Raw genomic sequence first — 25,115 nt, 5'->3', positions numbered from 1 at the left:
GTAATAAGCCAATGCTTTAAGCCAAAATGTTCCCATTACACTTATGGTGGACTAGTAAAAGAATAAGTGTGCTGTGCAGCCATCTTCTATTATCAGAATGAATGATCTGCAGGTTCTGTTTGTTGATTCTTTACAACTGGGAGAGAAACTGCTTGCTTCGCCTTCTTGAGGTATCTTTCTCAAATAGCTTTTGCACACACAATGTGATCAGAAGAACAGTTTGTAGAATTCCTGGATGAAACTGCTGAAAGGGTTATTAAAATGTCACCAGTTTAAGCACAGACCTTTCCACATTCTGAGTTTCGAACTGGCTGATCTGACTATTTCTTGTTTCCAAGTCTGAGAAACTGTCACTGTGGATGAGACTTCATGACAGACCAACTAAAACCAAGAACACGAGCAAGGTCATGAACAACAGCCAATGACCAGGAGAATCAGATAATAAACTATAAATTCAGCTATCTCATGCTAGCAGTAAAATACTTTAAATGTGAAGAGAATGGTAATGGCTAATTAATTTAAACTCGGAATAAAAATGGATATGGAAATGAGAATTGGCACAAACTGAATCCTTTCTTCTTATCACATTCACAGACTTGGGATCATCCTGAAGCCCTTAAAAGGCCAGTACAGGAGGACTTCATTAATTGCAGGTCCAGCACTCGCAGTTTCGGGTATCTGTGATCAGGTAATTAGCACCCAACCTTGGTATACGCGGGGGGGATGGGGGAAAGGGTTGGGGGTGACCTCAGAGGTCATTTCCCACTGCCATTCTCCCCCCAGGAGCCGTTGGCTCATTTATTTAAAAAGTGGGGCAAAACCCACAATTTTCAGCTAATTTCTGGCACTGTGGGTGACCCTGGAGCATGGTAGGGCACTTTTGAGGGTCACTGGTGGTGGTGGGCGGAGGGAGACAGCCATTTTCAGCAACTTTTGGCAGTCCGGTAACTTAACCTCCCAATTCACATATCCCTAATGCTCCATCATCCGCAGATTCATTATCCCCCTCCCCATGGAAAGGAACCCCTGTAGGACAGTGGGCAGGGGCGTAACTACCATTAGGCAAGGGGAGGCAGTTATCTTGGGGCCCCACTGCCTCGAGGGGCCCCCCAGAGGCACATCACATGACTCCCCACCCGACCATGTTGCACCCCTATGAATTATGTTGAGTCTCTTGGAGATCGGCAGGAGCAGAGAGTAAAAAAACTAGATTCAATGTGAATTAGATATTTACCGTATTCATAATGGGGATGTGAGTGTGAGTGCACTATATATTGTGAAATGTGTTTGTATGTGTATATCACCGAGGGGCCCATTTTAAAATCTTGTCTCTGGGCCCCCTCCAACCTTGCTACGCCCCGACAGTGGGGTTTTCCTACAGCAGTCAGGCATAACACACTTTCTATCTTCTTTCTTCAATCTTGCTGCATGATTGGTCAAAATGAGCTCCAGCCCTATTTTAGCCTTTGCCCAATGCCTCTGAAAGCCACTTTTCAATTACAAAACCCTAACTATAAGTTACCGGGGGTAGGGGAGAAATTGCTAGTCACATCTTTTCTTGTCTTTAAACCTAACTAAGATGCACCCTCCAGAGGCAAGCATGAAGAGCATAACCTCCACACACACAGTCGGGAGGGGGGCAGCATTAGTCTTGCTGGTGTTTTCAGCTTTTCTTAGTGATGTGTTTAGAAAACCAAAGAAACTCAATTTTTGCCTAGAAAACCTCATTCTAACTTAAAGTAACCTAGCGCAAACTCAGGAACATCACTGCCTCTCATGATTAACGTCATTATCTCTCTCTAACTAAATTGTATCCATGAAACTTGTTAACACAGCTAAGGTTCCCAGGCTAGAAAACAGAATCTAACCAAATAAGGCGTAATCACCCGATGAACAATGAATCTGGCATTCGCATGCGTACTAAATACCTAGACCACCATACTGTGTCTAGGGTGTCAGCACCATTTAGACTGTTTGTATAAATGTAAGGTGCACCTGTAACCAAACTGTAATCAGTTTGAGAGCATGAGCCTATTGATTACCTATTGCTATCTGCAGAAGCAATAAAACCTAAATTAATAATTCCCAATCCTTGTGTCTGACTGATCGGTTAAACGGACCCAGGAACGAGCCCCATCCACATCATTAGGATAACTAGAGATAGCTGCTTCTGTGGCAATGCTGAAAAGTGGTAGTAGCAGTGGGTGGAAGAGTCCAAAGACTTACAGAAGAAAGCTTTCTTTCAAAGTGTTCACAGACATAGTGCATGAACAGTTGTGTTGCTCATCATGAAGCACATCAGATTAATATCAAAGACCAACTCTGAGCTGGTCTTGTGTAGTAAGCATGCACTGTCCCTTCTACTAAGCACGGTTTGCCTTGGTTTGCATTTGGATGAGTGACTACTTGCAAGCAATGTTAAGCAATGCCTGCTATAAGATATTCCCCTTAGGAGATGAGGCCGAAGCTCAGTAATAGAGCTTCTGTTGCATGCAGAAGGTCCCAGGTTCAATCCTTGGTATCTACAGGTAGGGCTAGCAAAGACTCCTGCCTGAGTCTTTGGGAGAGCTGCTGCCACTGAGATAGGTGGCCCAGTGGTCTGCCTCATCATGAGGCAGCTTCCAATGTTCTTATTATGGATGTGCATGAAATTGATTGTGTGTTTTGTTTTGAGCTTGAAACAAAATGCAGACAGCTGACACGTTTCATTGAAAAAGCAGTCAACCTGGTTGTGTCAATGAAACAAAACGTGAAACATTTCACAGGGAACAATGGGAAAACTCAAAATACCGCATTGTTCCCCATGGTTAGCTCCTAGGGACACCAAAGTGGGTTGTGTGGTAGGGAATGATGGGTGTTACCTACCACCCAACCCACAAAAGAAATGGGCAAGAAGGCAATTTTAAACAAAATTTTAATCTTTCCCCCAAACCCCCACTGGATCAGATGTCAGTGCCAGAAAACCAACCAGCAAGGGAACAGCAGGCCAACAAAATGGCACTCAAAACGTTGAAACATTTTGAATCAAAACAGGGTTGTTTTGTTCTGAGCTCAAAACAGGCCCTTTATTTAAAGGGAATTTTGTTTCGCGCTCAAAACAGCCTGTTTAGTGTCAAAACGTTTTGGCATTGAAACGTTTTGCACATCTCTAGCTCTTATGTAACTACATTCTTCATATCAATCACAATATAAATTTGGGGTGATATGGGGTACAAAATATTGCTAGGAAAATGCACTCCTACTGTAACAGAGATTTACAGTGGGCACTCCCCACTAAGATACGATCCTCCACATCTCTGGCAATTTTTTGAAAACATCTAAAAACCCATCTTTTTAACCAAGCTTTCTCAGCCTTTTAAAATTTGTTGGTTTTAATTTTGTGATTGATTTTAAATTGTTGAATTGCTTTAACTTTTTATATGTGTTTTAATTGTTTTATGTCAACTGCCCAGAGACGAAAGTTTGGGCAGTATATAAATGTGATGAATAAATAAATAAATAATAAATTTGAGGGAAGATCCAATATTTTCAGATTTCACCTAAGCTTATTGCATCTTTGTATTGTGAGTAGAAGAAGAACTCAAAGTCACAAGTCAAAAGAGGAACTATATTTACTTTAAGCTTACATTGGAAAAAAAACACATATTGGGCCGGTTCAGATGAACATCAGCCTGCAGCAGCCCCTGCACACAATAATATCGGGGCTATGAGCAAAGGGGGCATGGCCTCGAGCTCTGGAGAGCCCAAGCGAGTTCTCCCACTCATTTCAGGCAGCACTTGCTGCCTGGCAGCATCTATTTCCCTTTCTCTCCCCCACTGGAACCTCCAGGTGCTGGTACTATAATGTTACCATATGCTGGTAACCTCCAGGCTTGACTACTGTAATGCACTCTACGTGGGGCTGCCTTTGTACATAGTCCAGAAACTACAATTGGTACAGAATGTGGCAGCCAGATTGGTCTCTGGGACAACATGAAGGGGCCACATAACAACAGTTTTAAAAGAACTGCACTGGCTGCCAATATGTTTCCGGTGAAATACAAAGTGCAGGTTACTACCTGTAAGACTCTAAACAGCTTGGGTCCAGGCTATTTAAGAGAGCGCCTCCTTTGTCATAAACCCTGCCGCTGTTACGATCTTCTGGAGAGGTCTGGTTACGGTTGCCACCAGCTCATTTGGTGGCGACCCAGGACCGGATCTGTGGCTGCCCCAGGGCTTTGGAATATGCTCCCTGCTGAAATAAGAGCACCTCCATCTCTGTTTGTTTTTAGGAAGAACCTCAAGAATCTCCTGTTTTCACAGGCTATTAATTAGAATTTTAATAATTAAAAAAACAGTTTTAATAACTATTTTATTCTATTGTTTTTATTGTGTCATGTATTTTAATCTGTGATTTTTAAATATTTTTAATTTTGTACACCACCTAGAGATGTGCATATCAGGCGGTATAAAAATATGATTAAATAAATAAATATATACATACATACAGGACGCTGCTGGAATGCAAGAATTGATTAAGGTATCCTCAGTTACTAGGCAACTTTCCCCCTCCAGCAGTTAATTACATACAAAAGCTAGACTTAACACTTTACTTTCGGAGTTGAAATAATCTACTGCTATCACAATTCCATTTTAAATACAGAGAACTATTGCTGTGCTGAGAGCTACTGAGAGCTATTGCTGTACTGAGAGCTATTGCTGTGCCTGTTCTGGGGATAAGTGATTTAAAAACAAAAGAACAGGAATTATTTATCAAAACAGTCTAGATTAACCGGATCAAACATTTCAAGTTGCTGAGCTAGGGCTCTGAGCTATTATAATGCCCATATACAAAATGATGGTGCGGCCACACCTGGAGTACTGTGTACAATTCTGGTCACCACATCTAAAAAAGGACATTGTAGAACTGGAAAAGGTGCAGAAGAGGGCAACCAAGATGATGAGGGGCCTAGAGCACCTTTCTTATGAGGCAAGGCTACAACACCTGGGTCTTTGTAGTTTAGAAAAAAAGACGACTGCAGGGAGACATGATAGAAGTCTATAAAATCATGCATGGTGTGGAGAAAGTGGATAGAGAGAAATTCTTCTCCCTCTCACATAACACTAGAACCAGGGGTCATCCCATGAAATGGATTGCCGGGAAATTTAGGACCAGCAAACCGAAGTATTTTTTCACACAACGCATAATCAACTTGTGGAATTCTCTTCCACAAGATGTGGTGACAGCCAACAACCTTTAAGAGGGCTTTAAGAGGGGTTTGGATAACTTCATGGAGGAGAGGTCTACTACTAACAGTTACTAGTCGGAGGGCTATAGGCCACCTCCAGCCTCAAAGGCAGGATGCCTCTGAGTACCAGTTGCACGGGAGTAACAGCAGGAGAGAGGGAATGCCCTCAACTCCTGCTGTAGGCTTTCAGTGGCATCTGGTGGGCCACTATGTGAAACAGGATAATGGACTAGATGGGCCTTGGGCCTGATCCAGCAGGCTTGTTCTTATGTTCTAGAGACCTGATAAGGTAGAAAACATGGACATTTTAAAATTAGAGCAGTCAGGGAGACAGTATATTCAAATAAATACAGTGCAGTCCCATCCATTTGTTACTTTCTTCCCACAGAAGAAGCAGAGCCCAAGATTAATACGAGAATGAGAACTGATAACAGACCTTTTGTCAGACTGAACAGAAAGAAAGCAAAATCCTCTGCATTGTACATACAATGCAAATACTTTTAATTTCTTCAGCTAGGTGGGCTAACTGAAACAAGGTTTATTACCAATCATCAGGGGGTTCAAAAATCTTGCATTAACCTGGGACTTAATGTAAAAACAGATACGCAATTAACTCACTATCTACTGCAACTGAAACTTAATAGGCTATATTTAGACAGACATGGAAGAATTACAAATTTTGCTCAGGTGTTGCCACTAGCAACCTAGGTTAGAGGAAGAACTCAAGGACAACTGTAGAGAAAACTCCACATATTTTTTCCCCTGGGCTGCTTACATCAGAATCCGAGTCGCTTGGACAGGCACTGCTGCTTTGGTGCTAAAAGCAAGCATGAGTAAACCACAGGTAGTTACCAACAGTACAGCCCAATTCAAATAAAACCATTCATATCAGCTAAGGGAGGTATGTCGCACGGAACGATTATTACACACCGACAGGTAACATAATTGGATCCATCTTTGTTTTACCCTTCAACAATAGAGCCATTTAAAAAGCCACTTAGTCTCCAGACAGTAGCAGCACAGCTTGTCAAGATGAAATAACATGCAACACACTGTGTACTTGCTGAAGAACTGATTAATGACAAAGGAAAAAGATAAAAATAGCAAGAATATCACATGTGACAATGTGGAAAAATGTCAAGGGTTAGATATGGGAAAGAAACCAGCTTGGAGCAGTTTTCAAAATCTGGACACCTCACAGCCAAATACGCTGCTCTGAAGTATCATTCTCTTTCATGGTCCACACACAGATCTCATGCTTCTCAGAAAGCTTCAGTTACCCAGACTACTCTTCTTCGCCTTTTCTGTACTAAAGGGGACCAGTACATTCCCGCTGCCATTAAAGTCTTTAATACAAAGATATCCTTGCAGCTCCTTCCTGGATTATGAATCATGTGCAAGCTAGCTTTTTACAAGCTCTGTTACATACCCCAAAATGTGTTTCCACTGCAGTTATCTTACTGGACACAGGACAGTGCCCGCTTGAGATCAGAGCTTGGTTGGTGGCCCTTAAACAACAACAATAATAAAATTCAGGCATCCCAGGTCCTTGGGAAGGACTCGATATCTGGATAAAACAAACCAGTCAATAACATCTATTTGACTTTGTGAATAAAGAATTTTTATCATCATCATCCATCCATCCATCCAGTTTCTATACTGCCCTTCCAAAAATGGCTCGGGGTAGTTTACACAGAAAAATAATAAAGAAATAAGATGGATCTCTATCCCCAAAGGGCTCACAATCTAAAAAGAAACATAAGACAGACACTAACAACAGTTACAGGAGGTACTGTGCTGGGGATGGAAAGGGCCAAATACTCTCCCCCTGCTAAATAAAGAGAAACATCACATTAAAAGGTGCCTCTTTGCCAAGTTAAATGTTGGCTGAAAGAATATATTTTTAGGACAGCTGTTCGGTTATTGTCCCATCTCCCTGCTGATGGCCGTAATAGCTCCTGGGCGACTTTGATAACCCAAAGAGCCTGCCGCATTGGGATGGCACCTGCTTTCCTCCTCCAGATGGAGTATAATTCTGCAGTAGCTCTAGTAAAGCAAAGGCTCTGGGATATATCCCTTTAAGACTTTTCTGAATCTGCTCACACATCCTGCTCACCAGATTCTTTATTTTTTATTTTTTTTATTTTTGGCATTGCACACAAAAGTATCTTTCAGCGAGCTGCTTACCTCAGCAGCCTCCATGTAGTTAAGTATTGAACTGCTTTACCTTGCACAAGACTTAATGTATTCCCTTCACAAGTTTTGCGGGGATACATGCTGGAATTCCCCTGACTTTGAGGGTTTTTCCATGTAATCATCAGGATATGGAGTCAGTGGAGCATGTTTTGTTTCTATTCTGGAATGCACCAACAATTGACAATGTTATCTCCTTCATAAATAACTGGCGCAAGTGCCAGATGGCCAGCAAACTTGCCGGCGTCTATAGCAATTGTTAAATTAATGTACCATGAAGAGGGAAGGGCAGAGGGAGAAATTGGTTCTATTTGCCTACTCAGGCACCCAAGTTGTTCTAGTGAGAACTAATAAGCCTACATTCCTTTCACTGTCTCTACAACTGGACTAAATTTGGTTCAAATTGAGGTTCACAAGTTAGATCTCTTGCACCTCAATGTTCATGAATCCACCATCTTGGATCAGGCTGGATGACATTATTACAAACTATACCATTGAGGTGTCCCTGTGTGTCACTCACTACAACTGTATCAAATTTGGTTCAAATGGGTTAGACAGTCCTCCAGTTAGTGCACTTGCACCTCAAAGGTTCACACGTCCACCATCTTGGATCAAGGTGAATGGCATCATCACAAACTACACCACTGGGACATCTCTATGTGTCCATACAGCTGTAGCAATGGTGTTTCAAATCAGTTAGACTGTCCACAAGTTAGTGCACCTGCGCCTCCAAAGCTTACGCATCCACCAACTTGGATTGGGGTGGATGACATCATCACAAACTATGCCGTTGAGGTGTCCCTGTGAGTCACTCACTGCAACTGTACCTAATTTGGTTTAAATCGGTTAGACAGTCCACAAATTAGCCCACTTGCACCTCAGATGTTCACATGGTAGCCTTCTTGAACTGGAGTGGATGACATCATCACACACCATGCCATTTGGGCATTCGTATATGTCCCTACAGCTGTAGCAAATTTGGTTCAAATTGGTTAAGCAGTTCACAAGTTAGCCCACTTGCACATCAAAAGTATATGTGTCTGCCATCTTGGATTGGGGTGGATGACATCATCACAAACTACGCCGTTGAGGTGTCCCTACAACTGTACCCAATTTGGTTCGTATCGGTCCAGGCATTGTGAAGTTGATAGAGGGGGACACACAGACACACACGCAGAATGCAGGTTAACCCAAAATGATGGAACAGAAATCAGCTGGAAGTAAGAAGTGATGAAATCAACACTGCTTTTGCACAAGGTTATTCCAGGCTCAAAGCTTTCTACAGAGATACGTTCAAGATGACATAGGACAGTTCAGACTATATTCCCCCTAAACCAACCCACAAAATTAAAAGAGGAACACGCTTGGTGCATCCCATGTTCTGACGTCTTTCCTGGATATCTTTATATCATCCTGGCATGTCCCTTCATCCCACAAGGGGAACGCTTGTCTGAACTGCCACTTTTCATATGGTAATAGAGGCTACATGAAGAGCAGTAGTCTTATGGGAGTAGAGCTGGTCTTGTGGTAGCAGAGAACAAGCAGGATGCACGCCAAATAACAGGAAAAAACAAAAAAGAAACTGTGCACAATAATGGGACAGAGAGGCCTCAAAAAATGCCAGAAAATGCAAAAACACAAGCTATGCTATATATAGAAATCTATATGGAGGAAATAGACAAAACACATGTATCCATTTTTTCTGTGACTGGAGATACTATATTAATAGTCATAGAGTGAATAAACAGCAATAACAATTGTCTTGCAAGTTATATCTGCACATACATATGTCAAATGTATTACATCTCAGTAAATTGAACAAAAAATCATCATTGAGGATGAATACAAATTCAATTCACAACCATTCATGTATTTGAAAAAACAGCATAAGTATGTGAAAAAAGTATGTTGCTTTTCTGTATTGGGAATAAAGTCTTACAATGGGGAAAAAATCCTTGAATGAATAACAATAACAATTGTCTTGCAAGTTTTTTCATATGTAAAAAATATAGATCTCAGTAAATTGAACAAAAACTTATTTCTTTTCTCTGTGTTTGAGAATGAAGTCTTGCAATGGTGAAAAAATTCCTTATAGGCTAGCCCGGGATTCTTGAGCCCATTTCAGAATTAGTCCTTCTTCAGAGAACCACAATATTCAAATTTCCTCCTCCCTGAGCTCAAACAATCGACAAACAAATCTTTATGGAGGCAGCCTTTCCTCCTATACCTTGTTGAGGGGGAAAAGAGTTAGCAAGCTTTAAAAAAAAAAAAAATCATGGTCAGCAAGTACCAAAGCTGATGGGTGATGGCAGTAATAGTTTGGTCCAAAAATGTTACCTTTTAGGGCTGTGCATCACACCAATCACTGGATCCAATCTGATGCAAGGTCTATTAATCAATTTTGCACTGGATAAGAGGTGGCCATTTTCCCCCTGGCCCCGGCCCACCAATGCCCCAGGGAAGAACACAATATCTTTATGTTGCTTCCTTCTATGTTGCTTCCTTCTAACCCTGCTCTGTGCCAGGACAGCTACTATTTTTTAATATTGCTCCTTTGCCTTAGAAAAAGCGCTGTTCAACTCCAAACATCAGTTCTTCAAAACCATGTGCATTTCATCCTAACCTCCAGCCGCAGCTGAGTGTAGGTGGAAGGAGGGGGGCAGGGGAATGTGCTCCATTTAGCTAGGCTGTGAAGGGCTTCTCTGGGCTGCAGACTGTGTGTGTTTGTGTGTGTGCGTGCGTGCACAATGTGGGGGGTGGCTGGAGAGAGAGTGTGTGTGCGTGTGACAGTCGTCAGTTCTCCAAAACCATGTGTGTTTCATCCCAACCTCCAGCCAAAACTGGCGTGCCGCTCTGTGCACCTACACTTTGCTAGGATTTTGCCTGGTGTCAGCCAGTACAAGTTTCCAGGACTGAAATGACCTATTTAATCTACTGCAGATTCTTTTAGGACTGCAGGTAAATACGTGGCCTTTTGGGGTAGCACTGTGTCTTGTAGAGATGCATCAGGCAGAAATTAATCAGGGGCATCTCTAGGAAGTGATTGGGGGAGCTGTACCTGTTGAATATCTGCCTGGATGCATCCCTCCCCAGCCCAATGTCCAGCTGAAGGACCAAGGCAAAGTGTGTGTGCATGGAGACTGATTTCTAAAGCCAACGTGATATACCAGACTGTACAAAGTCTTTATAGCTTCTATGGCATGGAAGTTAAGATGGGAACCTTAACTGGGAATTCCCATGCTTGTTAGAGCATAAGTGAAAATGTAAGCCCATCTTAACTTTCATCCTAAACCAGAGGGTTTTTTAAAATTACTGAATATTCTATCCTCTTTCTCTTCATGCATACATAGTGATTGGTAACAACCTTAATGCTAGACTAGGCCCAAATGATGTAACTCTAAATGCACATTATAACTGTTGCCCACCAGAAATTGTGGTGGCTACACCCTCCTTGACATGTCAGTTGAAAGATAAGATTTCTAACTTTTCAGGATTCTGCTTGACACAGCGGTTGGATTTAAGTATTTTAAATGGTTCTATGGAAGATGATCATCCAGCTGAATTTACCTTCTGGAATGGCTCCATAAAGAGTGTAACTGATTACACATTCACTTCTCATAATTTCTTCACTTATGTTGAATGATGTGAGGTTGTGTGCCGCCCTAAAAGTGGCAATTTCCCAGTAATTTTGCATTCAGAGCCTTTTGACCAGCACACATTCGTAGATGTTTTATTTTAACCAGATGTTATGGTAGACAAAAGATTTTTTTTTCATACTAAATGGTCTGCCAAATTAGATAAGATGACATCTGAGTTCCTTAAATCTGGACTACAATATATCCACTCTCTTCTATTGATGGTGGAGACAACAGAAGAATAATAACCTATTAGTCAAGGACTTACAGGAAATACTAACCCATAAGAATACTGGTGGTTTTCAACCATATCCTTGTATATCTAAATCACTGTTTGATCAGGAATGTGTTGAGAAGCAGTGTGTAAATGTATCATCACAATCATGACATCAGATTGATGTCTTTGGTTACACATCTGGACTCCATGATATTGCATTTGGATTGTCTTCGGCACCATGTTGTGAATGAACACACATCCTTCAGTCACGTTCTTCATGGTCACATCTTAGATTTGCTACTGAACCCACAACACAGTCAACACTTCCAAGAAACTGTGGATTATGCTCCTTTCCAAATATCTTAATAGCTGCAAACCACCAGCTGCTCAGTAGGCCATTCCATTTTACTTTATGCTGATAGGATATTAGTCCACACAGCAAAGTTCAAAAACACACCTTCATACTTTCTTGTAAGATTAACCACATTCCTGACATTTGCAAGTAACACCATGGACTTATTTGTTGTCAGAAAGAACACCAAGTATTCTTGTATTGTCTCAAAAACTATCAAGGCATTTTTGTTGTTGTTGTTTGGAACACACTGAGAAGAACTGATTTGATAGGATTTGCCAGAGTAACCATAAGACCATAATAGGAAAATATCAAGAGGATATGAAACTGCTCCCAAAGAGCAGGACAAGATTTTCCCCAAACCATTCTCCAACTTTATTTATAGATTACATTTCTATAGGCCTTTTCCATCGAAAGGCTCTAGGTGATATACAACAAACCATTTTAAAACATCAACTTAAAACAATATAAAAACAAATTAAAAACAGTTTAAAACAAGTTAAAACACAAATAACAATTTAAAAACCTTAGAAGGTCAGGCCAAACAAATGTTTTTAGGGCTCTCTTGAAGGCCAACAATAAGCCCAAACTATTAATTTCTGCTGGGAGTGTATTCCACAGCTCAGGAGCAGCTGTTATCCTAGAAGTCTTGCAGAGATATTCTTGCAACTGTATTTCTCTGAATCCAAGACTAGGTTTTTTCCAAGTTCTTTGATGATAGAAATTGAGGAGCTGTCTTAAATTCAGAGTGCTGTTTCTTTGGGTAAATAATCTCTGTTTTTCTAAAGGGGGTCATCTTGAATTCCTTGTCATCTTCTATTCAGGTAAATACGGTACAATGCAAAACAAGTAATTTCCAGAGATAGTGCCTGGATTCTGATTTGAACACAGAATGTTTCCAAGTTATGCTTTTTGATGGGAGTGAAAATTTTCTAAATAGTGCAAAGTAATTTGTTGAAGAAGTCCACAACTACAATTTGAGACAACCTGTTAGAGATACAGTAAATGATAAAGGTTTCTAGGCAACTACATCAAAAGATATACTGATGATCCAAATTGAATATATCCTTCTTGGAAAATATTTCACTAGTAAAAATGACATTACCACAGCTGACTCCTCTTTTTCCCCAAATGGTTTCCATTAGGATTGAAGAAAACGAATTGAAACTGGGGGAGAAAATGATTACTCTTTTTATCTGAAGGGCGGATGAGTGTTAGGAGCTCAGGCTCCATTAAATTGTTTTGCAAGATCTAAAAAATCAAAAATCCAAGTATTTCATTACCTAATCTGAAACGGTACTATTACACCAATTGCATTCAATAGACAGCTGAACTGATTATCAGCAGCAAAAAAAAAAAAAAAAGGAGAGGTATGTTACGGCCATCATCAAACAAATCTATTACAGTGCTTGCATGCGGATTCATACCAATTTTGTAAAACGGGTTTCTGAAGTTTGCTTCTGCTCTGAAGAATTTACAAACTGTTATTGCTTTTTCAGGATGTGCAAGAAGGCTACATTCCAAGCATTTTAGTTAATATCTAGCATAGGTCAGCTATGGTGTCTGTAAAACCCAAAGCAAAGAGCAAAGCAGACAGAAAATTTTCATTGTTCAAGTGCTAGCCTATTCAGTTAATAAAACAAAAAACAAAAAGCCCACACACTCATTAACCAACCAAGAGCGTAAAAGCAAGATGTAACACAGCAAGTGGGGAAAGAGCGACCATGAAAGCTTACAATCAGGCATCTACTAATCCGCTTGCCAGTGGTGATTGCCCTAAGCCCTCTGGCAAGCAGAACACCCAGCAACACACATACTTCCTCACCAAAGGTCTCATTTCCACTGCCATTTTTGATAAAGTAAGAAATAGCAGGAATCCTTTTTGAGTAGTAGGAGAAGGCTCCTACTGTTTCTCATCATCTGCATTTCCCAGTGCAAATGCAGAAGACCTGCTTCTTTCTGAAGATCTCTGCAGGTGTGCCAGAAAACAATCTGAGAGAAAACATGGGATTGGTGATGACCAGAAATAATGGCTAGCTAATGAGCAAAGCCTACATTTGTGGCTCCCTCCTTTCAATACTTTGATTGCTCAATGATGCATTATGAAACAGCCACACAGTAGAGGAATTTATGCTACCACCTTAAGTGGCGCAGCAGGGAAATGCTTGACTAACAAGCAGAAGGTTGCCAGTTCAAATCCAAGCTGGTATGTTTCCCAGGCTATAGGAAACACCTACGTCGGGCAGCAGCGATATAGGAGGATGCTGAAAGGCATCATCTCATACTGCACGGGAGGAGGCAATAGTAAACCCCTCCTGTATTCTACCGAAAGAAAACCACAGGGCTCTGTGGGTGCCAGGAGTCAAAATCGACTTGACGGCACACTTTACCTTTAGAGGAATTTATATTACTAGCTGAGCCAGGCGCAAAGCATCTGTTCTTGTAGTTCTCCCCCCTCCACCGGTGCTACTGCCGCCATTTCCCTCCCCCTGCCACTGCTGTTTCTCCCCCAAACCTGGTGCGCCTGCCGCCAGGCCATCCTTCCTCTTGGCTGGCAGGTGGTCAGGAGAGAGAGGCTGCGCTGCCCTCTCTGCCACCACCATCCCCCCCCCATTTTCTCCCCTCCCCCAGGTGCTCCTGACGCCGGCACTCCTGCCTTTTGGCTATCAGGTGGGCTGGAGAGGGAGTGCACCACCCTCTCTGCCACCCACCGCAGTTTCCTCCCCCCCACCCCTGACCCCATTGCTATGTGGCAGCACGCTCGCAAACTCTTGCGAGAGCTGTCACACATGGAATTAGCGACGGCTACACCTAAGAGAAATATATATAAAGAATTAGATATTATAGTATTTTGCGGTTTCCACTATCCTATGCCGATATAGCTGTATATGCTCACCATGCTTAGTGCTCACCTTTATCTATCATCTGCCTGAAATTCCTGAGGCTTTATTATCAGTGCCTTAGGTTCAGGATCAAACATTTCAGCACCCACTTCAATATTAGCACAACAAAGCATCTTTCTATACGTGCAATCACATAGGAGCTCTTCTCACGATTGGTGGGAAGAGTTCTGGGGTGGTCTGCAGGGAAGGGGGGTATAATTTACCTTCCCCGCAGACAATTTCCTACCCTTCCCTGGGTGGGCAGATCGTCCAGCCAGACGACCAGAGGCTCACCCAGCAGCTCCAGGGGTCAGGGTGCAAGGAAGTGCCACCACGCCCCCCACCCGGAGTTCCGATAATGTGAGTGCGTGGTGCATTATGGGAATCCCCCTCCCCAAGTGTACTAGCCGCGACTGCTGACACATAATCAGAAAAATGAGAGTAAGGGAGCGCTCCCTTCCTTAACCTTGTTTTAATGGAAGGCTACTTAGGCGGGTTTACCACTGTGTAGCCACCGGGATCAGGCCCGATCCCAGTGGTTCATGCATACATGCAAAACCGGGCTGGGCTCCCTTAACCCGGTTTTGCATGTGAATAGCCCCAAAGTCTTATTTCATAGGTTAGTTAATTGTATGCATGTTATTTGTTATCTGTTTGAATCCTGACTTCCAACAGATTTTCAAGAGTGAAGGGACAGCAATAACCTCCCATCAGTTAAATACAACTCTTACAAAAATTTAAAGGTTTCTTTCTTCTGCTCCCAGCTACATCACTATTTCGTGGCCTTTGAAAATGAAAGCATCTCCAACCACAGAAATTATACAATGCTTGAAAAAATGGTCCAAGGCAGCTTTTATAATTAGCCACTATCTGAATCTCTGTGGCAAGTAGAAAATTGCCTCCTGGCAACTTGGCACCCACCATCGCTACATGAGCTCTAAGCACAGGTGAAGCAGAACATTTCAATATATTATTACTGAAGAAACATACTACTGTGCTTCCCTAACTGGGAAAGCGTAATGGCAAAAATGAAACATTTAGGTAATCCTTAAAACAGCTATGTTGGTCTGCAACCATAATAAAGATTGATTGATTGATATTAAAACAGTTCTGTTGTCAGGTAGATCAGCACTGTATAATACATGCATATCTGGCCAGAAAAATCCAAGCAGGAGAGTTTCCTTACAGCATATCTGCAGGTTTCATGTTCATGCCGTGTCACTCTGGTTTCAGCAATAAGCAATCTTCAAAACACAGGAGTTTTTTCACACTCCAACACAAGCTTTGATCCTTTCTAACTTTGCTGACATATTTAACAATAAAATATCCATTTCCTACCTTAGCTGATATGGAGGGATCTTCATGGCAGCCTCTGGGCATTCTAAAATTTCTGTATTAAAAAGAAGAAAATAATAATTATATAGGGCAGTCAGGAGGGATGCACTGCACACACTTATAGTACTGAAAGACTATCTCGTAAAACCTCTTACCACCTTACCAAGGAGATTAAAATGGTTCTGTGGCTACTGCCTTGCTTTTCCATGAAACCTTTCAAATGTGCAAATCCTAAGCACTGACATGGCTGAAGAGCTTTTCAAGTCTTTTTCAGACTTTTCGAGTCTGCCCAGGACCCAGAAGGCTAGTGCAATCCTAACTCGAACACCCTGGCACATGTATAATCAGGCGGCTAAACAAAAGGGTGGACTTTGCCATATCTTTTCATTGCATTGGCAAGGCAGCAATTCTAAGCTACATTAGTGATCATGAGAATTTAGGATTAGGGCTGCTAATTAAAATATAGTGAAGGAATATGCCATGTGGCATATATATACTTAAAGGCGAGTACCTAGGCAGAGGAGGAAACCCTACTCAGTCTGTTCAAAAAAGATTTAACACCTGCACATATGCTAGAACAGCATTAGTACTGTTGATTCAAAGTTAGAAGCTAATGATTTGTGTACATATGTACGATTTTGTGCTGAGCTTTATTTGACTTAGCCTGTAGCTAACCCACAGTACCCACATGCAGAACATTTAGGAATCAGTGTAAGTAACAGCTGACCATATGTTTGTACTGCTGAAATTGTCCCTACTGTGAAAACAAGCACTTCTCTCCACTAAAATTTGCTGTAGCCCAGTTCAGTCAAGCATTATGATGCATGATAATGTAGTGAATAGGCTCTCATGCTTTCCCTTCTCTCCACACACAAGAGGAGAAAGTTTTCACCCTCCTCTACAGGTAGATAGGAAAGAGTGAGAGGTTTTGCTTTCATTTTAAAAATAAATCACAGTTCTCCATCACATAAGAAACTGGAGTTATTGGTTAGGTAACTCGAGTTAGAACAAACCAGGTTTGATATTTCAGCTTGTCCCAACTCTCGTTCGTTAACAAATAATGGTTTAACCAGTGACAGGGATGGCCTGAGGCAAGCTTCCCACCCTGAAAGGACTCCTAGGCTCCCCACCTTACCTCACTTGGTGGTAGCAGACAACTTAACACCAGTGTCCTCCTCTGCTCCCACCTGTGGCTTTTCAAAAGGGAAGGGAGTGAAAAAGGAAGTGTGGAGGAGGAGGGTCAAGAGTCGGGCTAGAGTGGCACTCTCCCTCCCAACACTTCTGCTTTCCTCCCTTGGCTTTGGAAAAGCCATAACTGCGAGAGGAGGAGGAGGAGAGTGACGTGTGTGCTTCCACTGGTGTGCTTCCACTGAGTGAAGTTTGGGGGAAGTGTTGAGTTGGCTGAAGCAGCCAGAGGCCTCCACAGCCCTGGGGACCCCCAAATCCTCTTTAGTCTGTCCCAGATGTTGTGGTCACCCAGCTAAGCATGAAGATGCTTACTTTTCAGGGGAGAAGAGTCTCCAAAGGCCTTTAGGTCCAGGCTCCAAAATTACCTAGGTGCACCTCCGGAAGCAGCAAACCAGAGAAGGTGGCCAGCAGGCAAGCTGCTGCCTCTACCAATCCACTGCCTGAGGCAGCTATTTCATCAGCAGGCCAGTCATACTGAGTGATAAACATAGCATGCACCAGACTCCTGAACTGCAGTCCACATGGTGCAGCCCAATGCTCAGATTTTTCAGCTGGGGCTGCAAAGTGCAGCAGGCAAGCTCCTTGTGGGGGAGGGGTGCCTACAAGGACATTGCAGCAGTGTTCCAGCATTTGCCCCGGCTTCTTATAACCTCACAAGTACTATTCACGGCCTGGGTTCAGTGTACCCAACAATCGTCTCCCCTTTGCTAGGCAAGCTCCAATGCACCAAGGGATTTTCAGGTAGGTGCACTGGCAATGAAGCTAGTGATGCCTCAGAATACTCATGAATATGGATGGGCTGGTTTGGAACTAGCCAGCTCCTGTCCACCCGATTAGGAGCATGCACATCCCACTCCCCTGCCTTCCTTTGTCTTTATGTATATTTACATTTACATCCTGCTCTTCCTCCGAGGAGCCCAGAGCAATGTTACATTTATCCTCACACCAACCCTGTGAGGTAGGTTAGGCTGAGAGATAAGTGTCTGGCCCAGAGTCACCCAGTGAGTTTCATGGCTGAACTCAAGTCTCTGCAGTCCTAGTCTAACACTCTAACCATTGTACCACACTGGTTCTCATGCAACCCACCCTCTCATATACAATTCCCCCATGGTTTGAGGCAGATGTGCATCCTTCTTTTGAAGACACTCACCGTAACACAACCACAGTCAGACTGGGATTCAGAAATTTAGACCACTACATTTAGTCCAGAGAAGACCCTGGTTCATTGAGTATTAATTTTGAAATAAAGACAAAATCCCAGACTGATGCAAAATCACAGCTGGCTCCCATTCAGGGAAGTGGAAACTGCTGTTCTTGTTTCAAAGTTGTTTCACCTTTCATAATCTAAATCAATTCATTTATAAATTATATCTTGCTTTTTCATATTCTGCTTGTGGTAGCTTACAAGGAAAAAAATTATACAAAGACCACCACTATCTGAAAATCCACGTCATATCTTAAAAACTTACAACAATCCCTACATTTTAAAGCATGTACAGGATTACGTAAAAGCAAGCATAAAAGTATTTTAGGGGCATGGAAGGAGTATAATAGCTGCAAGATCAGGTCCCCCCTCACAAATAATTGTTTTTATGGGCCAGGGGCCAGTTTTCACCTTTCATTAAGGGCAAGAGGAGGTCTCCCAGACCATCTGCTTCAACTACACTTTTCTTGCCTTTTTGACAAGCATGTGCCTTCATTTTCCAAGCAAAAGTGTGCTCACTCTTGTTCTGATGTTAAATGAATGTGTAAGGATTGCAAACCCAAGTCCTGAAATAAAACAGGATCACAATCACTTAGCCTGCAATCCTAAACAAGCTTATTAGGGAGTAAACCCCAATGAATACACAGAGGGTCTTACTTCTAAGCAAGCCGAATGGATTATGCTGTTAGGGCATGATACAGCCAAAGTTCAGCACTTTTAATTCCTGTTGGACTTCAGAAGAGAAGAATATGCTTACATGTTCCTGAAGAATTAAAATATGCTGAAATTGGGCTTGATTGAGGTCATTACTCCCAAGGCTCCAAACCCATTTAGGCTGCAATGCTATCCACACTTACCTGGTAGTAAGCTTCCACTGAACACAGTAGGGCTTACTTCTGAGTGAACATGCATAGGATTGAATTGCAAGGCCATTTCCCCTTTCACAAACTCCTTAAATTAAAACACCACACCCTAACATGGACACTATCCCTAACTCTGGGCTGAATGAAGTAGGTTCACTACACTGGTGAAACTTGTGCAATGGCACTTATTCTTAATTAAATATGTACATATCTGACTATACAGCAAGGCACACGTCAAAAAAGAATATTACAATAATATCATTGTGAAAGTGTTTTATTTATTATTTATATTTCGACAATGCCCTTTGTCCTAAGACCTATGAGTAGTAAACCACAAGTTCAAAACCAGTCATAAAGTTTCAATCAAATAACATGCACACAACAACACAGATAAAGCTACAGTCAACTAAAAGGAAATTAGAGGGCTACTCAATTGGTCAAAGGCCTGAATAAAGAGGACAGTGTTCTAAGTATTAATAATTATAAATGATTCTACTAACATTAACTAATTTAAGTTTTTAAAAACCCAGAAAAGCAGTAAGAATAATCTACATAGTTAAATAGCATCAGACATCTGAAAAAAGGCATCTGCTAAGAGGTGGGCAGCAAGAGATCATTCATTCATGTTCTTACATGCTTGTTTGACTCTCTGCAATGAGCAGCTTCTTCCATATGACCTAGTGATGCAGTTTAAATGAGCCTTGGTTTGTTTGCTTGCTTGAAGAATAGGAATTGGTTGGGCCCTCACAGAAGAGAAGCAATTAAGCCAGCCTGCCCAGCAGTATCAAAAGCTTAATTTAGCTGTCCTCGTGTCATTATGACATAGTGTCATGTCATTATGACATAATTTTAAAAATTCATTACCTACAGTTACATCCTTTTGTATTAATAGCTAACCAGGTTCAGTTACTCCAAGCACAACCCAGAATGAAATCTAGAGTCTGATCTTTGTGTTGTTTTTCAGAGAGCATCACAACTTACATGCTGGAGGGCAGAAACAAGGTACACAAATGAACGTTCCATCTAAAAGCTCTGGGGGAAGAGTGCAAGGGAAATTATCGTGGGGAAGCAACATGCCTGGAGTGCAAGGGGCTGCTGTTAGTTCATATCCCCACTGGTGTGCTTCCCAGACTGTGCCTAGTAAATACATTTGTAGTCACCTATACTGGGCAGCAGCGATATAGGAGGTGCTGAAAGGCATCATCTTATACCGCGCGGAGAACGATGCTGGGAGCGGGGAGGCTTTCAAAGAATCTCACGACATCCTAGGAGAAGCTTGGAAGACAAACAGTCCTGCTGCTCTCTTGACCTACAGGCAGCTCAGGCAGGCTGCGGGCCAACAGATGGCAAAGCCAATGTGATGAATGCGTTCGACCCGCCTGCTCACTAGTAGGAAAGACACAAGAGCACCCCCCACGGAGCCTTTCAATAGAGCAGCCGCCTCCCTCCACATTTTCCCATGCACAGGTTGCCTGCTAACGGGAAGAGACTAAACATATGAATAATGTATATGCCGACGAGAGATCAGAAAGCCCTCCCGGGGCGGGGGAATTGAAGGGCATGCGCCCACCATGGTGGTCTAGGGGGCGACGGCGGGGGGAGGGTTTGCCCTTTGGCGCTGGAGCACGGGAGGGTTGGTGGGAAGGAAGGAAGGCAGGCAGGCAGGCACCCAAGAAGTGTTGGCGTGGCTTGTCGACTTCCTTACCGCTGGCCCAGGTGCAGCTCTCCTTGATTGCCTTGTATTTGTTCCCCGACGCTTCCTTCTGCAGCTTTTTCAGGATTTCTTCCATCTTGCCTGGTGTCGGAGATCCTCACTCAGGCCGAGAGGGGTGGGGGGACAAAACAAAACCCGGCGATGCTTGGCCAAGGCAGAGGAGTGGGAATGGCTAGTTGAGAGTCTCTAAGCCGGGGCTGTGCGCAGCATCCTGCCTCCAGCTGGCAGCGGCGGCGGCTGTTGATGAATCATGCTAAGCTCCATGACTTGGACACGTCATTCGGCGCTGCTCCTGCCTCCGCCTCCATTCCAAGCCTCGCTCGCTTGCTCGGCTGAGTCTAGATCGCAGCGACAGGTCCCTGCGGTGGCAGCCTGCGGAGAAGAAGGGGTACCTCCGACCAGCCGGAGGGAGGAGCTCCACCACCATTGCTTCCTAAGAGGCTGGCTGGCTCACAGTCGCTCATAAGAACCCGCCGGAACAGCTATTCACACACACACGCGCACCGGTGACGGGGAAAAGGTGGCCACAGATGTATACACCGTGACGGGGAAAGGGGGAAACTCCCAACAGTTATGGAGATGCGGAACGCTATTAATGTTGCGCATGGTTAAGGACAGTGCTTAATTTCTTAAAAAAAGATCCCTCTCGGGCCTACAAAAGCCATAAGGAAAGGCTTTAACTAATCCAAGCGTCTTGAGTGAATGGAAAACACTGCACCTGCTGAGAGATGCTATTTTCTGAGGGTGCAGCGCACCAGCACAAATTAAATGCCGAAGAAAGGCTTTTCATCGCCTCCTCATACACTTAGCAATGATAGCGTGCTAAGGTACCAAGCCACCAAGAATGTTTTAACAGTGCACTTAGTATGTTTGCCTCACGTTCGACAGCAGATATTTTGTTGAATAAACCAGCTATTTTGAGAGCAAGTGGCTTATTTTTCCTCTGTTGATCTCAGACCCTGATCCACTGATATCAAGGCTGTCAGGCTCCATCTCCCTGATCAAAACAAACAAACAAAAACCACAAGTGCCTCCTGAATTAGAAGACACTTCAAAATCCAATCCTGACTCAACCCTCTACTTTAAAATCAAAATTGACCAAGTAACCCCATGATAGATTTTTTTAAAATCACGGTGGAAAGAAAGTAAGTAGGAAATATTATGCTCTTTTAAAATAATAAAATCCTGCAATCATCCAATGCAATGTAGGTGGTGGCTGACATTCTGACTAGTGAAGTAGTGGTGCTTCTGAAAAGCTCAGCTAATTCAGCTCCACTGCTGGCTCAGTGACGGGCAAATTTCAATGACTTCCTCTTCCCCAGGAAGCTCTCTTTGCCCACCCAAAAATATATCCTTGAGGGTCACACAGCCCTTGGGGACATATTTTCAGGTGGGCTTCTGGGGGAAAGAGGTTGGTCACTGAAATTCCCACTCAAACACTAGCAATGTTAGTCTAGAACTCTTCAGAAGCACTGGTGCTTCTCCCATTGTACTGGTGCTTTGTTAGGATTTATAAATTTATTTATTTATTAGAAACATTTAATATACCACCCACTCCAAAGACTCTGGGCAGTGCACAAAAACATGCAAACAAAGCAACATTAAAAATTACATTCTAAATTCAGCGATGCTAGTAGGGAAATTTGAGAGAAAACCCTATGAGGAGAGACTATGCCTTTGCGGAGCTGCTCCCGAAACACTGACGCATTTACTGTTACACTGCCCACTTTATACAGATGAAAGAGATTTATTTTTATCTCAGTATCTGAAAGATCTCCAAAGCCACTCAGTGGAGACAATTCTTATATGCTTATTAGAAGACAGGGACCCAACAATATCCCTGGCGGTTGCTAAATTTTGTTACACATTGACTAAACTAAGAGAAGCTAGAGCACAGCAATTGGTTACTGTCAAAGATTCCTGATTTTATATATTTGATGACATTTTAGACTTTGTCTCCATTATTTTCTTTTTACTGTGTATATTCTGCGTATATTGATGTTTGATCTAAGATCGTAAATAAACAACTAACTAACTAACATTCTAAATTAAAAACAAAGGGAACTAACAAAAACAAATGAAGTAAACTACAGGACAAAAGCCTGGCGAAAAAGAAAGGTCTAATAGAGATTTGAAGGTCAGTAAGGAAGGAGCTAGACAAATATGAAGGGGAAGAGAGTTCCAAAGAAGTGGGGCAGCAACCGAAAAGGCACTTTCGTGGGTCCTAGCGCCCCAAACCTCTCGGAAATCACGGACCGACAAAAGGGCCATCTGAGATGATCTAACTGGACAGGATGTAACTGAGTGGGAGAGGTGGGTCTGTAGGTAGACAGGCGCCAAGCCCCGCAAGGCTTTGAAGGTCAGAACCAGGACCTTAAATTGAACTCGGAAGCGAAGGTCAACCACTGAGTTTAAATTTAGTAGTATGTATTCATTACGCATCTGATAATTAATCTAAAGAAGTCTGTACCACAGAAGTCAATGCTACAGATGATGTAATGGCCCCAGTACAAATGTCTTCATCAATTGATGCTATTCACATGCACGTGCAAAACTGGGCTAACCTACCTATGGAGTCACCCTTTAAAATGAGGTTAAGGGAGCGAGCAGCCACGGCTGGCACACTCAGGGAGGGGGATCCCCATAATGCACTGCACACTCATGCAGTACATTATTTGAGCTCCGGGGGGGGGCAGGGCGACACGCACTGGCACCTTGACCCTTGGAGCTACCGGCAGCAGCTAGTGCTCAGCTGGGCGGGCAATTTCTATCTCAACATTCAGTCCAAAAGGAGCCCCAAGGTGGCTTACATCAACTATTATGTTTTGGCTTTTCTGCCTCCTCCCACACATATTGCTCTGGAATAATTTATCCCTCCCTGCCTCCCCATGAACCCAGTTCTCATTTGGTTGTGTGGTTGTTTGCCTTTCATTCCATCTCACTCCCCAACTGAAAGCCAAACTACATGTTATGATTAATGAGCTATTAAGAGATGTACTTAAGCCTGGCAGCATCTCCTTTTGAACAAGCAGCAGCCACAGAGGAGGATTTCTGGCAAGAAAACGACATGGGGGCAGAATTAAATCCTGTTCTTTATGTGCCATGTACCTGATCTGAATCATGGCTACCAAAAATACAGTTTTTTTTTTTTTAAAAAAAGTAAGACTTTAGCATGTCACTTAACGATGCATTAATCATAAGATGCCCTTTGGCCCTGAGTGGTCCATTGCCTCCAAGATAGCAAGGTCCTTTCACTATCTGAAGCCAGAGGGGAAGAAGTCAGATGCAGAAGCTGTGCCTCAGGTGGACTGCTGAGTAATGGCACTGGAATGTTCCATGGATTATTGGAATAAATGGGACAGGTTGGTGGTTACCAGTGATGGACAAAAATACAACTAAACTTGCAGCTATCACTGTTTCTTCTAATAATAAATTTGTTAATTATGTGTTATACAAAACTAACACATCTTTTGCATCTTGACCAGTACTATTGCCAATCAGTTCCACTGTGGACCAGCGTAGTCTGGAACATTCCCCTGGTACTGGTTGAGGAACTTCTGTATGATGGAAGGCAGAAGGAGATGGGAAGGGTCCAGGCCATGAAGTTAATGTGTCCAGAACTGAGAGATTTGGACCCAGGGGACAAGCACAGGGGTGATGGGTGGCATAGTTGCTCAACACCAAGATTTTTTGTCTGAGATAGCAGGTTGACAAAAGCCTGCTTGTAAGGAAATAGATAGGGTTCCATACTAACTTATTTATCCTGTTTGACAAGGGGCAGATTTATACATTTGCTTTAAACCTCAAGCAATGTTATAAGGTGCGTCTGGTCTGGCCATAGGCATAACAGAAAGGCAGTGATCATTTGCCTCCCCAAGAATCTAATCAGGCAGACACCAAAGTCTAGATCAGCCTAAGGGGAGCAGGGTTCTGCATCTCAGGGAAACCAGAGGGACACAAGTCACCCAGCAGGACAGTGGTAGGATCCAGCAGAGAGCATAACAGACAGAGGCTGTGTGGTCCCAAAATCCATCCTTTCTTCCTCTCAATGGCTTGATTCTATTCTGCTTCACTTTGGGGTCAAGCAGCAAGACAGCAGAAGGAATATTGCGGAGCAATATCCCTCTCTGCCAGGGAGCCAGAAACATTGAGAAAGGTAGGATGTTGTATATTTCTATACCAGATAAAGTACAGTGGGTTCCTGCCCAGAGTTTGAATAATAGACAGTTTCTAGATTTTATTTATTTATTTTTACATTTTTATACTGCCTTTCGTTAAAAGAAAACCCTCTCATGAGTGTGAAG

At 42.8% G+C, this 25,115-nt stretch overlaps 1 protein-coding gene across 3 annotated transcripts in view; it reads right to left on the bottom strand.

Annotated features, from left to right (window-relative positions):
- Positions 1 to 21,243, bottom strand: part of ARFGEF3 (ARFGEF family member 3) — a 131,867-nt gene extending 110,624 nt beyond the window's left edge. For 2 of the 3 annotated variants that reach the window (XM_053289145.1, XM_053289156.1), the window contains exons 1-2: positions 20,803 to 21,239; positions 15,846 to 15,897 (exon numbers count right to left, since the gene is read on the bottom strand). In XM_053289145.1, coding sequence (XP_053145120.1) covers positions 15,846 to 15,897; positions 20,803 to 20,887 — 137 coding nt within the window. In that variant the 5' untranslated portion in view covers positions 20,888 to 21,239. Of the gene's footprint in view, positions 1 to 15,845; positions 15,898 to 20,802 lie in introns of all 3 variants that reach the window. The other variant, XM_053289176.1, reaches the window with a different exon arrangement.
- Positions 21,244 to 25,115: the final 3,872 nt, after the last annotated feature.

The sequence above is a fragment of the Hemicordylus capensis genome, chromosome 1 (assembly GCF_027244095.1).
Source record: "Hemicordylus capensis ecotype Gifberg chromosome 1, rHemCap1.1.pri, whole genome shotgun sequence".
Classification (NCBI taxonomy): domain Eukaryota; kingdom Metazoa; phylum Chordata; class Lepidosauria; order Squamata; family Cordylidae; genus Hemicordylus; species Hemicordylus capensis.
This window is presented reverse-complemented; position numbering and strand designations above follow the sequence as displayed.